General features: G+C 36.3%; 1 protein-coding gene across 3 annotated transcripts in view; it reads right to left on the bottom strand.

Annotated features, from left to right (window-relative positions):
* MBTPS2 (membrane bound transcription factor peptidase, site 2) overlaps positions 1–17,194 on the bottom strand; it is a 40,035-nt gene that overhangs the window by 12,971 nt on the left and 9,870 nt on the right. For 2 of the 3 annotated variants that reach the window (XM_014879735.2, XM_088160272.1), the window contains exons 4-9: positions 16,548–16,651; positions 14,025–14,152; positions 10,128–10,246; positions 9,094–9,274; positions 6,494–6,588; positions 4,088–4,283 (exon numbers count right to left, since the gene is read on the bottom strand). In XM_014879735.2, coding sequence (XP_014735221.1) covers positions 4,088–4,283; positions 6,494–6,588; positions 9,094–9,274; positions 10,128–10,246; positions 14,025–14,152; positions 16,548–16,651 — 823 coding nt within the window. Of the gene's footprint in view, positions 1–3,892; positions 3,958–4,087; positions 4,284–6,493; positions 6,589–9,093; positions 9,275–10,127; positions 10,247–14,024; positions 14,153–16,547; positions 16,652–17,194 lie in introns of all 3 variants that reach the window. The other variant, XM_014879739.2, reaches the window with a different exon arrangement.

The raw sequence follows: 17,194 nt of genomic DNA, 5'->3' as shown, positions 1-17,194 counted from the left end.
TCATATTGTGGTGCCCAAAACGGCCCCCAGCACTCAAGGTGAGGCTGTCCCAGGGCAGAGCACAGCAGGACAATCCCCTCCCTTGCCCAGCTGGCCATGCTTTCCCTGATGCCTCCCAGGACACAGGTGGCCCTCCTGGCTGCCAAGGCATTGGCATGTTCAACCTGCCATTCACCAATGCAGGGCTGCTCTCCAGCCTGGCATTACCCAGTTTGCCTGTATGCACAGGTCAAGTGATATCCAAAGCAAACAACTTGTCAAGTTGAAGGCTGGTATCAGAACACCTGATCAAAACTCTTGTTCATAAGCCAAAATAGCAAAATGGCTGAGACAGCCAGTGTATTCAAAGGTTTCAAAAGACACACACTGCAAATCACTGTACTTTCAAAGCTTGACTGCCTCTTGACAAACACCTAATGGCCACTACCAAGTCACCATCTTGAACCTGAAATTATGCCTACACTGAGAACGGATCATTGATCTTCTTCCCTCTTTGTTACATTAAACTGTTGTCACTGACAGCCACTTGACATGGATCTAAACTCCAAACCTTGCTGCTGAAGCAAGCTCCAAACACAGATAAACTCTTCAGGAAGTTGCTGGACTGAGCTCTGAGACTGTAATATGAAGCACTGAATTTTTTGGTTGTAATGGATCAAACCTAATGGTAATAGGTGAATCCTCTGAAGAATAACAAAAGAATTACAGAAATTATGCTCTACAGGCTTGTCTATAAAGACACTGCTGGGAAGAGGTGAATAGCAATGAGACCAGGTGAGAGAAAACAGTCATTGTTTTCCCACTCTAATTAAACAATTCTTTGACCTGGAAATAACATTTCTTTTGTTGGCTAATGCTAGATGGTGTTGGCAAATATTGAGAAGAATTCACAACAGACAATTTTAATTGGAAGTGACTTGGAAACTAGGTTGACCAAAGAGCTTTTCAAAACTCCTTCGTGGGGGAAAGGGCATGTGTGCTACAGAAGAGACAGACAGCACTCCATAAGAGATTTCTTTGCAGTCTCCTGAAGAACTATATGGTTAATCCTTTAAACCTGGCTTAAAAGCAATGAAGGACCATCCTCAGCTATAAGGGTAAACAAGCATCAAAATACTGAGAAAACAGAAAGGCCTTTGCCAAGGATTGTGGCTGTTGTTGCTCATAAACATGCCCAAAGCCAGGAAGTGCCTTTTATTTTTTTTAGAAGACTCGGATACAACAGAAGTAGGAGATTGGTCAAGCTCGAGGAAATGGTCTTCTAGGTAAGTTCCATCTTCTTTTCATGAAGAAAATCTTATAGTTTTTGATCTGTGATGGGCAAGAGTAACATTCAGGGATATGATGTTTCCTCAAGTAGTGTGAATTCCTAATACAAATCTTAGTCACCAGATTCTTCTTAATCAACAAGGGCCAGAGAAGAAAGCAAAAATGTTGCACTATTAGAGATGACATGAGGAAATAAAACCTCTCATACATAATAAAAAAGAAACACTGCAAATTTGCATGGCAGCACTGACAGGGCCCTCCATTTCAACCTTACATATCCATTGCCCAACAAAGGAAGAGACTCTAAAATATAACTGGCCTGCAATAAGAAGAGTTTAGAAGACTTAATACCATATGTAGTGAACTGACAGTATGAATTTCTACTGGATAATATTAGATACTTTTTACATAAAGGATGCTAATTAAAAGCATTACTCAATGTGTCTGTCCCAAACAACATGCACTCCTAATCATCCTTCTGTTCTAGTTTTAGCCAAATCTCTATAATTGTAAGTTCATTTAGGTTTATAATTTTTTAAAGTTTTGTTATTTTTTAAATACTGGAAACAAGTGTTATATATAGCCTCCATATCAACAAAAGTATTTTTGCTAAGATATTTTAATTTGAGGCAACAGAAAGATTTAATAGAAATAAAATTGTAGAGACTATTTCTTCTAAGTAGCTAATATGGATAAGCTTTTTTTAAAAATATGTCATGTGGAAGTTATGCCCAAATGAAAATATGAAATTATTACTGCTTCTCCATAAATCAGGACTACCATGACAACAATATAAGCCTAAGCAAAAAATAATGCATGCATAATTTTAGAGTGTTATTCAAACATTGCTTTAGTGACATTTCCAGAGCAAGTATAGTCATAGTACACACTAGTACTATAACTCCCACGTTATGCTGTGTGTTAAATGTAGCACCACTTTAAAAAGTAATGTTTCCTGCAGGCAGAAACATCACACTAAAGAATAAGGCACTTTACTAAAACATATTCCTATTGTAAAGCTCACACAGTAGAGGAAGAAATTATTTTCTTTTTTTAACTGTAAAAAACAGTTACCACATTCTGATCAGTCACATTTGGGAAAAAAAGCAACTGACACCAAACCTGTTGGCCCCAGCCAGTCCTGTACAGTGCAGTGCTAAGTCTGAAATATTTAGAAGTTGTTTCACTGGAATGTACAAAACTTTATGATGGTACATCAGACAGCCTGCTACCCAAGCCAGGATCCTATCATTTTAGGTCTAGTGTTTTTCCAAATGGAAGATAAGAGCATAGATTGCATTTGCAGCAAAGCTGATAATAAAAATCAAACTTCTAGCTTTCAAAATAATACATTCAGTGCACAGCTCCAAGGGTAAATCACTTTAAAATTCTGTTCCTACATGTGCATGCAAACAGTATTTTCGCCAAGTAACTTCTTAAAGAAGAACTACCTCTTTAAATAACAATAACATGCTTTCCTGACTTCTGAAAGACTGGCAGGTTCAATTCTTCTGCAGAATGACTGCAGTGGGAAACATCAACAAAAATTCCATTGCACCAAATATATTAAAAAAAGACCAATATCAACCGTTCTTCAGTACCAATAGTTTGTATTGTTAAAGACCAAGAAAAAGAATTCTGAATACTTATAAAATTCTACTCTTAAAATACACTGCTGTGTTTGAAATAAATATAATCAGATATAGTAGTGTGTGTTGGTAACACACAAGTGAAAAATGTTTTCCTCTTAAATGGCACGAGGCCAGAAGCAACAAATGAAGAGATCATATTTTGGGCTTAAATGAGAATATGCTGTAAAAAGTTGAAATAAATAACTCCTCAGAGTGTCATATTACCAGTATAGAAAAATAAAGACTGATAGATTAACTAAAAATAAGGTATCCAAGAATGTTAATGGATTTACACCATCAGATTTCATTACTGTTTCTAAAGCTTTTTGGTACCTAATTCCAGTGCTTATTCAGAAAAGTACAATGCCTTCCTAAGGAGATACTTCCAAGGTGTTGGAGGCAAAATCGGCCCGAGAGTTTCAGCTGCCTGTGAAGAACAGATACCTTCCTCACAGGAAGGAATAGTAATTTAACACTTTAAACTTCTTAAAGCCCATCTGCAGCTAATTTTCATCATGCCACTGGAGCTATCAAGTAGGATGTTGATGAATTTTTTCAATTCTTTCCATACCCACTTTAGGAGCAGAATTACTTTTTATTTATATAAGATGCCCAAAGGAGAGTCACAATGAACTTCAAAGTAAGGAACTAAAATTTTATATGTTACTTAATTTAGGGCAGTCAAATGAAAAAATAAATCAGGAAAAAACTATGTTGTGGTAACACTTGTGGCTCAGTAGTCACAGCAATCTGTCACAGACACTTGGATATCAGGTGTGATTTGAGCAGTCACGCTAATATTCCAGGCAAGGTGTAGGAGAAGCAAGGTGCCCTAGAGATTTTACAATAGCATTTTGAGACATTTATGTGCTAGGAAAATGCAGGTACCTGGTTCCTATGACTAACCTGAATAAGAAGTGTTCTAGAAATAGCTCTTTCATACTTTTCTGAAAAAAAACCAACCAGCTCATATCACATATGGTTTCTATTACCTTCATAACTTATTGCACTGTGAACTTTTCATTTTAGGCCTGAGTAGTCCATGTCTCTCCACTGGCTGTAACAAGAAATGGATTCTACTTTAAACAAATTAACTAAGAAGCAATCCAAGACCTTGTTTAAGCAGGCAGGCAAAAGAAACCATATAAAAGACTGTTTGTGCTAAACATTCAATAAATAATACCAACCTGTGTACTGAAGATGCATGGGGTGTCCTACATAGAGCATGTCAATATGGGGTGGATGCTTTACCCTGATTAGCCTTGTTTGGTTCTCCAAAGAAGGGGTCACACAAAAGCTTGGAACAAAGTCCTTATGGCAGTCCATGTTGGTTCGACAAACTTTGCTGGCTTCAATAACTTTTCGTGCTGGCAGACAGGCATACTGCAAAGGGCATTTAAAATCGTTACAAAAGGTAACAGTTTGATCCAGCAGAGCAAATAAAAGAAACAAAATATCTTTTTAAGCAAAGAAATGCCTCACTGCTATAAACCCACAAACAGCTAAAATCTGATTTTTCCCCCTATTTTTAAATTGTCAAATCCTGATGAATTTCTACCTGATGCATATTCAGCCTGTCATTCCAAACTTTGTCGTGTGGAAGAGAGAGTATGCACATATACCAAAATAAAAGCAAACTATTTCTAGAAAAGTACACACATGCACAACAAAAAATCACAACATATAAACATAGGTCATTGATTTCTAAAGGACAGAGCCTGTACCAACATCCTAGGGACTTAACTGTTCAAGCTGAAGTTTTAGCAAATAAACCAACAAACCTACCAGGTGTGTGGTAGCTAAGAAACCGTTCTCCACTAAGATGAACCCAGGGCTCAACGCACTGATGTGCTCCAATCCCTGCCTATAACACTTTCACTCTCTGACAGACCAGATCTTTCTTGCTCCCCACAGGCCAAAGACAGTACAGTAGAAGGGAACAGGAAATTAGTTTTCCACTTCATGTCTCTCCTAAAATCTCAGTGACACTTTTCCTTTTGTTCTAAAATTAGAAGCAAGGAATCCTAATCTACTGTTTGCCTTAGAAGGAAAAAAAAAAGCCTGATCATTGCACTCCCCATAAATGCATGGGTGTCAGACCCTCACCATAAACCTTGATACAAATTCCTTCTATTCTAATGAGGGAGAGGACACACTTTCAAAAACTGATGCATAGCACTGCAAAGGTCATTTACAAAAACTGTTCAAAAACTCACAGCCAGTCTAAGGACACTTGAAAGTCACAAGGTCTCAAGCTACCTGATGCTTTTATTTCTTTCCTGTTAATAAATAGCAGCTACAGGCTTAAAAATGCCCAGGTATAGGGGTTTATCAAATCTTGCTGTCACTGCTCTATTTCAAATGAACCACTGAAATGTGTGCAACTCTTAGTGGTTAAATACCACAAAAACACCCTGGAGTGGGACGTTTACCACTGTAGAAACAGTAAACACAGCAGGTTTGGAACAAATTCATTTGAATTCCTTCGGGTATTTATCACTAGCATCAGAACAATAACAAACTGGTATGTGTGGAAAAGCTTACACAGTTGATTCTTGTGCTCTTTTGCTTGTAAAAAACCAACAGAAATATTCTATCACTGTCAGGATGGAACACAAATTTTAACAAACATTGATGCATTTTCAAAGAATCACAGAATGGCTTGGGTTGGAAGGGACCTTAAAGATATCTCATTCCAACCCCAGTCATGGGCAGGGACACCTTCCCCTAGACCAGGATGCTCAGGCCTCCATCCAGTCTGGCCTTGAATACTGCCAGGGATGGGGCATCCACAGCTTCTCTGGGCAACCTGTGTCAGTGCCTCAGCACCCTCACAGTAAAGAATTTCTTCCTAACGTCTAATCTAAACCTGCCCTCTTTCAGTTTAAAGCTGTTCCTCTTCTCCTATCCCTACATGCCCCTGCAAAAAGTCTCTCTCCAGCTTTCTTGTAACCCCTTTAGGCACTGGAATGTTGCTAAACCCTTTTGTAAGGGAGTAAGTCAAAATTCCACTGAGAAACTTTGTTTCTATATGACAAGAAAATCAACATGGTGAAAAAAGATTCAAGTACGGGCCCTTATTTTGAGAAACTGCACAATCTCTAGGACCTTCTCCTGCATGTTTTTATTTAAATTTAGGGAGCAGCACTCCTGGCTTCAGACAAAATAACTGAACAGACAGCCCAGGGCTTTGCTTTCCCTGTAGTGCTCAATACCTTTAAAGACTGGAACACCAAAATAAGCAATTTCGACTTCTTCTCAAAAGTTGTTTGTTCTCACAGTATTTTGCATCCAGAATACCGAAAATGACTGATGTGTCTTTCTGCCTAAAGGAATGAGGTGTCTAAGATTTTTTATGATTCTTCCAGAGACGCCTTGTTTGATTACGGGAAAAATAAAATTTTTTAAGCTGTGGCTTAAAAAAAGTGGCTTTTTAAGCTGTAATTCAGAGAACAGTATACATGCACACCTTTATTACAAACTGTAAGGGTACTTAAACACTTCAATATGCTGCATAGGTGTTAGTAAATATTACTAATTCAGTAAAAAAAAATTAGATTTACCAAAGAGAAATAGCAGTTTAAGTAACTTACCAGATGGCTGTCCAACTTATTGCTGTACGAAAAGCATATGTCTGTGAGGCTGTTGTTACTACAACATTCAACCGTGCCATCAAGTCTTCTGTAGACTAAAGAACATAGGCATAGAGCAAATAATATTATTTACAATTATCAAAAATATTAGTCTCTGAATGAAGCAAAACAATCATCCTGCAGCCTTCAAGAATTACAGTAATTCACACGGCCTAGCTGAGGCTCAACTAAAAAAAAAGCTTCACCACCAATATATGTGAATGTCACATGATTTCAGTCACATCACATACTGATTTTTTCACCTTAATAAATCTCCTTGAGGTGCTGGGGATCTACCACTGCAATGTTTTGAGTATTACAAGTTGCAAAACACTTTTATATCCATTGTCCTTAACTTGTACTAATGGTTAGCTACTACTGTACTGATTTCACTGGCTGGCTATGGAACCGGCCAAGACTCAAAATGTACTTTTTAAATCACGAAAGCCTTCCAAGCCTTGAAAGCTGCAGCAGTGAATAAATTATGTTTTAAACCATGATTTAACTAGTCTGATAAAGAACCTTTGTACATATGCTCTTTAAATGAATTAAGCCTAACTTACTGTCCAACGACTGCTTAAACACACACAGAGGCAAAAGAATGGCCATGGTAAAGATCTGTATCACAGCAACTGCAGTCCCTTCCTCAGGCAGATCAAGCCTGTGATACCGGTTGCTGATTTATCACTGCATAAGCTGCAATCCACTGACACAAAGCTTTATGCCTGGGGCTTACAGGTGCAAGCACTGTACCGTACAAACCTTTTTTCAAGTACCCTGAGGCTAAGAAACCACATATATTTTTGAATAGCAAATGACCATGAAATTAGTTTCCTTATAAACTACACTGAAAACACTTTTTTTTTAATTTCAAGAAGATCCTTAGGGTATTGTTTTTTCTCTAACTTCAATACTCCGTTCACTCTCCATTTGTTTTATGGTCAACTAGATGGAGTCCATTTGCTATATACATTTTTATCAATACTCTGTATTTATGCCAAGTTGTGAACTGTCCAGATTTTGACAAATGACAGCTGCTGGAGACCAAACAGAATTCATTTAATTTCAGAGGAATATTTCTCACTGCTGGAGGCTTATGACTCTGAAAATGCAGACAGACTGGTCTGATTAGAAGGCAGCAGTGGGGACAATGGGCTGCTAACACAATACAGCAACCAAGCTTGAAAGCAATATTGAGTCTCCAGCATTAAGCCTCTAGTATTTCAATCTAAATAAGACTGGTTCATCTGCAGAATATGCAGTTTTATTACCCATGACTCCAAAACTGCACTTCAGAGAACAGCAGAATCTGAGGATATATATACCTACAACATCTGGGAATTGGCTCTTGCCATCCTTGCCCAGCTGAAAGCACGGGCCAAAGTTGTGCTCCTCTTCAGAGGCACAATCCAAACTGTCAGATCTCTAAAAGCAGGTTCTTACCCACACCTCACTAGTTTCCAGTTTACATATTTATCCAGTACCAGCTAGAAAATCACTTTCATTACACACTAAAAAAAAAAAAATTACTTTTTCAACCTCACGAAAGTAGTACAGTGCAACAAAACCACGGACAGTCGAGTTGCCTGACCTCCTGTTTATTTCCAGGATGATGGAAAAATGCAGTGACCATTTTAAAGGTCTGAATAGCATCCTATAGGCTTTGCTCAGCAGCAGCCCCTCACCTCTGGAATTCAGTTTCCATGAATGCTTGCATGAAAGAAATTTCAGAGAGCTTCAGGGCATGTCACAAGACGCTCAGCCAATTTAACTTGACTGTTCTTTTTTGTTCTACTCAATTTTTGTTTATTGCTCTAGTTTAGTTCATTTTTGGGGTTGTTTTTGCATTTTTTGGGTTTTCTTTTCTTTGTTTGTTTGTTTTGGTTTTTTTGGTTTTTTTTTTTTTTTTTTTTTTTGGTGGGTTTTTTTTGTTTGTTTGTTTGTTTGTTTCTTGGGGGTAAGTCCTTACAGCAACTCTAATGTATAAAAGGAAACAGAAGGAAGTAGACTAACTTCCAGAAGCAGTATGTGCAATCCAGACAAAACTGAGTTTATGGGCAATGATATAAAACCCTACAGGGAAACAAAGCCAAAGAAAATTATGGACAAATCCATAATAAAGCACATCATTGGGTTAAATCATACAACTTGCAATGTCATGCTGATCAAAGCTGTGAAGTAACATGGAATTTACATCTGCAAAAGATCACTGAGTTGATCCATTTTATAGAACTTAAAATACAAGAAATAATTGTACTACTGCTAAGAACCAAGTTCTGCAATATCCTGAAGAAGCAAATTTTATTATTCAGATCATACAGGAAATTTGTACAGGTTGACTGAAAGACAAGAGAAATTCCTATTTCTAACCCTCTCTCACTTTCAGATTTCAAAAAACAGCATGGCTCATTGGTAATTGCTTAATACAGAACAACAGATTTGACTGGACAAGAAATCTGACCCCAATAACAAATTCTAAATCCAAAATAGTCTTTAAGACATGATAAAATTAAAATATAAATTAACATATAAAATAATGAGGAGAGCACCTTAAGTCATACCTCTAGCTGGAAAGCTTAATTGCTGTAGGGTGGCTGCACTTACACAGTAGCCGACCTGTGACTTCTCTGAAATGTCTCCCAGACAGGAATTCCAGTCTTCCACATTATAAACTGGGCAGTCTTGTAGGTTGGTGACAAGGTCTCCCACAAAAAGACCTCTCGGTCCATTGGCAGGAGAATCCTGAGAAGAATAGTGAAGTCAGTCATATTACTAAAGTTAAAACCACAAGGTTTAGTTTACAGTTCTACTGAATACTATGAAAACTTTAGGTTAAGACACTAAAAAATGGTGGGAAGGGGAGGGAAAGGGAAGTCTTCAAATGTCCTGGAGACATCTTCAAATTTGAGTAATTATTTTCATATAGGTCAAAATGGTAAGAAAACCCACAACATATTAGTAAGTTCAAGTAACTTAATTTAATACCCTGAACTTTTCAAGAAAGCAGGTGTACCTATACTTTCAAAGGTAATAAAGCATTATAAGTGTTATTCTCTCCTGAGTTTTTTCAACTGACTTTTAGATCCAAGAGAGATTGGATCCTTTCAGCTCTGCTCTTCAACTGTGCTGTATTTGATTAAGTCAGAAAAAAATCATTCCTTTCCAGAATCCCAGAAGTCTATCTCTTCTCTGCTTCCAGCTGACCAAACAAGGAAATCGGCTCAAAATAATCTTTAACATTAAAAACAGATAGCAGTAAATAGAATGATAGTGCAGTTTTCAGTAGATTTGCTTTGTGCTAATACTGAGAAACAGTTAAGAACTCCCAGAAATAAACCTGCAAACTCATCTCAAATGTCTCAACAGTTTTATAGTATGCTAACTAGTCTATCATTATTCACACCATGTTCCCTTATTTACTAAGGGATTTACTAACACTAAGCCATATGACTGAAAGGAGAACTTTAAGCAAGAAATTCAGTATATCAGATTCTACAAAGGGCTGGACTGACCAAATCTGATTGTGATAATAAGAGCCACAGGTACATTTCAGGTCACAAACCTTATAATATGGAAACAACAAATACCTTCTCACCTCTGCAACCTCAGTGACAAGTGCCCCAACACCCGTGTAATAGAAAGGGAAAAGAATGGCTGGCAGCAGAAACAACACCATGAAACTGGCAACACCAAGAACAAAATTATGCCACACCCCTAAAAAGAAGGCAAAAAAGAATTTCTAAATAAACATTAACAACAAAAAGCTGCTTTTTATATGATCCTATAGCTACCTTCTAATTAACTTTCCTGAAATTATTACTGTAAGAATAAATGAAAAGTTGATTTGTGAACATAGGCGTAAGAGAAGATTACATAGATTACAAACTTTAGCTTCTATGATGCCACTTTGTAAGGGAGTTTTAAACAAACCTCTAAGCCCCCTGAGAATTATACTATCAAAAAGGACAGGAGAGCAGTAAATCAATTTCTAAGATGTCATTCTAACAGATTAAGATTTCATGTACCACTACTTTTTTAAATATGAGAGGGCAGTGTACCCAGAAGAAAACTGGGCTACTGAATCAACTATTAAAATACAGTTTCTATCTAGAGAGTTGTCTTCAATCATAAACATTAAAAAATAGTGAAATGAAATTACGTTACCTTCTACCACAATAAACTGTTGAATTTAAGAATCTCAATGAATGGGCTTATTATAAATACTGTTTGTCCTAGAGATCAAGATGTCTGAAATTTACTTCCAATTCAGTACTTGCGATGGTAACCTACACTATTTCAATTAAAATTATTACGTGTATATGTGCCAAATGAATTTAGAAAATTATTTGAAAAAAAGGTTTCTTCTACAAGAAAATATACGGACCTAAAACCCCATCAAGATGCGAAATTGTACAATCAGCTTTTCCTGACATTTGTCTTAGGGAACATTTGCAATTGCCATCTTTGTAGTATGCAGGTCTGCATAAGAAGCAATGAGCCACTATCATAAGACACAGCTGGTGCTCATCATCAAAGCTTTATGGCTTTCCACATTCAGCACTACACAATTTTCTGATTTAGTTGGTGTTCTTGGACAAACAGTTTTGTATGAACAGTGCAGGAGAACTTTTCAGTGTTGAAGAGCCTTTATTTCCTTCTTACAGTACTTCATCTTGTTATGAGAAGTTTGATTCAATTCTATACATAGTGCAATTACAGTGCAGAAATTCAATTAAATACATTTATAAATAAATGAAACCTATCTTTCTTGCAGTGTATATAACACAGAAATTATAGCACATGGCAGATTTATCTCCCCTCTCACACCTCACCTCACCTTCTTTTACACCTCTAATGCTGCAGAAATGAGAGATTTTTGGAGTTCTTGAAGTAAGGGTTTGTTGCCATTTCCACTGGTAGATGCTTCTTAAAGTATTTAAGAATTTCTTTCTATAGTTTTAATTGTATCTCATGGGAAGGCACTTAGAGGAAATGTTTTTGTAATCAGTTCTTCTTATCTCACATACACATTTATTTGCAACAAATCCAGAAGTAGTGAGCAAATATTTTAACTTTATTGTTTTAATCTTTTTATCTTAGAAATATTTTTTCAGCTTAACAAAAGACAAAAATGTAAAATGGAAATAAAATTCTTTTGTGGCTGCTACACAGAGTAAACTGAAAAAATCTCAACCCTTAAAATACTACTAAGAGGTGAAGGAACTGCTAGAGTGTGACAAGGAATACTTTCAAGTAGCTAGGAAATTGGAAACAGGGGCCTTGCTACCAAAATTGACATCATCTGCTGTGAGGAATATAGCAGAAAGTCTAAAATAGAACGGATTCAAACTCATCCCAGGTGATGAATAAACCAGGTGATGAATAAACATGCTCAAAATGAGAATACCTGTAGAGCTACACTGCTCACTCTACCTTCAACTTCATCTTGCTGAAACAGCCTCATCCTTGGACACCTAATTCCTCACATTTAAAAAAGGACACTTTACACAACCCTAAAACACCTTAAAATAATTTATTAACTATTAATTATTAAAAAAAGAAAAAAAATTAACTCCTGTTAAAGACAAGATTAAATGTATTAAAAATTATCTCAAAGTAATACAAATATTTGAACTAATTATAAGAATGTGCTGTACAGAATTACTTTTCATCTATCGAGTAGGCATGGAATTATGCTATAAATATCACAAGTCTTACAAGAACACTCATTTCCTATTCTTGAACATAGGATGCCATCTGCTGTACAAAAAATATATTTTTAATCTCCAGACTATAGCTGGACTACAAAAAGAATATTTGGTATTGGCCTCTAGTCTAGTTCTGTTACTTATCTGCTATACAAAAATCTGAGAGCATGTCTCTCTAAATTCAAACTTCTGAACACCAGGAATAGGTTCATTCAACTATTCTGACAAATAGAAGAAATTGGTTGTTTACTGAATATTGCATTTTATCATTATCAAACATCCTAGTTCTGAAATATATCTATCACAAACTGTAAAAAAATGCATTTATTTGTTATACCTAACTGAAAGCAAACCATTCATGCTGACTAGTCTTGCAACATGTTTGCTCCTGCCCTGTATTCCCCTATTTCAGGTTTCCCAAGAAACATAAAACATTATTACAGGTGTTTGCTTGTCATCAAAACATGCAAGCAATTACTTCCTATTACAGCTTAGAATTCTATCTTTCTAGATAATGTCTCAGGAATCTGTGTAAGCAAACCATTTTGAAATTCAACATGCCTTTTCTTTCAGTTCTGTCCCCTGTAGATGGAATGGAAACAGATTAATCTGAGAAAGAGGCCTTCATAAAAGTTAGCCTATTGTAGTGAATGATTTTTATTGATTCAGATATTTGGAATACAGATATAACTATTTACCTAACATTTGTAATTATTTACTTGATTTATGAAAGCTTGAAAACATGCTTGCTAAAGGCTTCTGTATGTCCACCCTCTATATGATGTTTTAGATACAATACTCCAGAAACAACATTAATAACTAAGCATTACAACAGGCTGGCTGCTAGCCTGCAACATTAAAACACCAGTATCAAGAATGGAACCAAGATGATAACTCTTCTATCTCTGTTTCAGTTCTTTGGGAACCACCTGTGTCTCTAGAAATAATCATACAAATGGGTCAGGCAGAACAACACAGTCTGAGTTTGACTATTCACAGCAACCAGGCTCTACTTCCCAATAGCCAGAGACTTCAAAAAACATCAATTCAAAAACATCTGGAGGTTATCTGCAGCCAGAAGCTACGATTCTCTTTGGATGTTTGTGTTTTAACCTTCATTTCCTCCTGATGGCAACATGAAAACACAGCAACCTGTATAATAGCACAACTCACAGGTCAGTGAAAATCACTCACAATACTACTGTAAAATAGATTGCTCCTATTGCAGAAAACAGTAGTGAATTGTTCAAGGATGTTGACCTGTGACAGAAGTCTTGTTCTCATAGCGCCATTCTGGCTGAGTATTTCCCAGCTTGAGTGCTCCAAGGTTTTGCTACCTAGGCCAATAAGCAGAAACATCCCAAACAACAACCAAACAAAAAAGACAGAGGAACTCCTGCACTCGGTGCAAGAGCTCTTTCTAATAAGAGGAAGATCAGAAACCACAGCTTTTCCCCAACTACACAACTGGAATTTCTTATGCAACTCTATTCTGAATTGGATCTTGAATATAATAATGTTTTTCATGACAGGAAACTGGGCACTCATTTAAGATCTTAGAAAGTGACATCTCTACTCCAGAAAGCAGCTCAATAACGACAGTAATGATCCAATGATTTTCTGAGATCTCAATACAGGTTCAGAACAGAAGGATCACCATTAGGTAAAGAGAAGCTTTGGTATTTATTCATTCTAAACCTTAAATAATCAAAAATTCACAAATTATGCCTTAGCATAAGTAATGGTGCTAAACAAAGATTTAATTAAAAACCACAAACTATTACCTGCACAAAATATTCTTAACTGCTGGACAGGAGATATCAGCTGCAAGTGAGTTGTGAAGAGGTCAACAAATGCTCCAGGATAGACAATGAAGATAAAAATCCCAAATCCATTAAATCGTACTTGTTCTCTTAAAAAGAAGAAAAGAAAAGTCAAGTGGCATGACTACAAAGAAACAAAAGAAAAACTGAGAGATTCTGCACAGCACACATTTTTGGACAACAAGAAAGTTTTATAATTAAAATTTTAGTCAAATTTATTTTTTATAGTATCAGTAATTGAAAGACAATGAAACTAAAGGATGTTTTCTACAATAGTTGTCACTTCTAAGCAGTATACATTTTTAAGTTTAGTAAAACATAAAGGTAAGTTCAACTTCTGTTCTGTCTCCTGGTAACAGTAACACATAAAATACTTTTAAAAAACCTACCTAACTTTCATGTTAAGATATATTTCACCATTTGGGGTAATTTTTCTTTTAAGCAAAAAAATGGCAGTCCGTAGGAATCAGTTTCAAACTCATCTATGTAATAATATTTGCAAGAAGCAATTGCTTTCCTTTTAAAGAAATACTTCCACAGTTCTGGAATTTTTAATTCCTCTGTTTCTCCTAAATGGAACTTAGAGTACGTTGTAAACTAACAAAAATGAGGAAAATGTCATCTGAAAAAATGAAAACAAGTCAAGAGGTTAAAAGGACAAATGCTAATGCCCTTCCAAACCATAACAGCTATGATTCTATTTAAATATATTAGTAGTTGACACTATTATACAGATAATATTTTTTTTCCAAGGGTTTTGCAATTCCTTTTAAATGGAATTTTTTGGAGCAAATACATTAAGGTTTTTTGAAGCTAGAAATTGCATAAGGGACTTAAGAGAGGCATGGCAAAATCATGTTCCAAGACAAACCAGGCACAGATCAGCTAATCCCATATCTTTATTGAGGCAATATACTGGATCTAACATTTCACTTATTTACATTTATCTATTTAATGTGTATATACATCGAAAGAAGATAAAGAATTATACAAGATTATTCAGAATTTAGTCATACACTAATACTGTGGACTTAACTCATCCCATGCTACCAATTACTAATAGGCAGTTCAATGCCTTTCAGGATTTCATGACTTGGGTAGAAGATAGGGAGGAAGAAAAAGACTTATTTGGTACATGCCTTCACTAAGCTAAAGCTCAAATATTTAAGTTCTTATAGTTCACAGCTAATGCTTTCTAGAACTGAAGTTGACAAAAGTGTATGTGATTTCAGGAAGGCTAAGTGACCTGCCAGAATGATAAAATCTGCCTGCAGCACAGCTTTTTAGTGAAGCTGAAACCCTGAGGATTTACAGTAACAGCACTATAGACCCAACCTGCACTAGAAGGAAAATAAAATGTCAAGCAGAAAAGAGGAGCAGCAACATTGGCTGCCAATGTACATTGGACCAACTAATTTCTTCTCTGGAAACACCTGGGAAAACCAATTATTTGATGAAAATACAACCCAAAATTGAATATTCAAAGCCTTTGCTTTAGACCTTGAATAAAGGTATCACACCATTAGGACACAAGAATTGTTCTTTCTTTCTGCTTAAAAAGAGCTCTGTAGTAACTCCTAGCTTCTCTGCAGTCTGCCAGTTACATGTGGTATAAAGAAAATTTTGTTGCTTCTTCCTGTGATGAGACAAGCAAGAGGTTCATCCACCACAGAAAATTCCCTGTGAATATTTGAGGGAAGAAAGCTGAAAGACAAGCAGAGCATATGAAACACAGTCTCAAACCAGTCCTTTGACTAAGAACTTTGGGGTTACAAAGAAGGTAGTATATGGGTTAAAATGCAGTCATGACTCCCTACATTCAGGAAAATCAGAGAAACAACTTAAGGTTTTATTCTCAAAGAAGAGATACTGATGCCGTCCAGGAGAAATGTGGAGGACACCTGAACATCAGTTCCAGTAGTCACTGCTTAACCTTTTTATACTAAGTGGCATTTTATACTAACCTGTCAAATAATTTTTGTGAAGTAATCATCACAGTTAAAGACATTAAAAATAGAATCTTTGATCAAAAATAATACATCACTGAGGTTAACAGGAGCAAATCACATTTGACAAGTTATTGCTTCATCCTGTTCATATCATATTTCACAAACTATATTTAAACAAATCAATTAAAAATCTATTTTAAAGTATCACTGTGCAATAGCACATGAGCTCAAGTGCCACAGGCACAGAAACGAAATTGCTGTCTAACAAACAGACCCACTTAAAAAAATTGTTTTAAACCTGATGCTGTATTTGCAAAGCAGAAGTCCTCTCATGATCTGTATAATAGACACTGTATTAAAACTCTATCCTTAATCTGTACACCCCTTCCAAACTTCAAATCTAAGGAAGCTATGAATTACAGACTAAACAGACTCCCTAGATAAAACAAGGCATTGCTAACATCCACGGGTAAGAAACTGTGCTGGAATATTTGGCTTTGTTGTCAGAGTACGAGAAAAGCAAAAAAGAAATTACCGAATAGCTGCCACCCCATGGCCGACTTCATGTATCACACCACTGATGAGGATTGCAGAGAAGAAATAGGTCAGCTGGCTGACCGGCAAATTGACACCAGGCACCTGTTGATGTGGGCATGACAACAAAACAAAACACAGGAGGAAAACAAGAGGTACAAAGACAGATCATTCTGCTCCTAGATTTGCTGCTCTCACTCACTTCTTCAGACCCACAACAGACCAGGGGCTGTTCTCATGCAGCACAATCTTTTACCAACTTATTCAGTGTATTTTAAAATATATTAAAAATATATTCTTTTGTTGAATGTTCTCCAGGCACAAAAGTCTCTCCCTGCCCTATATATTCCCCACAGCTCTAACCAAATGCATCCTACTCTATATTAAGTTCGAGAATTTTATAAAAATGTACATAGATTTCCATTCAAATGAAATAAGCTTGGCACTGTGAGCATTAGCTTACAATTTCCTGCAGCCAGTCATGTAGCTATAGAAAAGATCCACCTTTCAAAAGAAAATAATAAAAATTGTATGGCACTTTAAAGAGTATGAACATGAAAAGTTCAAAAATTAGTTGACAGCTGAACAGTCAGTCTCTCCCTTCCCTCTTCCTATATAAATCAAAAGATTAACCCAGTTTACAGGGTC

The sequence above is a fragment of the Sturnus vulgaris genome, chromosome 2 (genome assembly GCF_052056855.1).
Source record: "Sturnus vulgaris isolate bStuVul1 chromosome 2, bStuVul1.hap1, whole genome shotgun sequence".
In the NCBI taxonomy this organism is placed as follows: domain Eukaryota; kingdom Metazoa; phylum Chordata; class Aves; order Passeriformes; family Sturnidae; genus Sturnus; species Sturnus vulgaris.
Note: the sequence above shows the minus strand (reverse complement) of the source record. Positions and strands in the feature narration are given on the sequence as shown.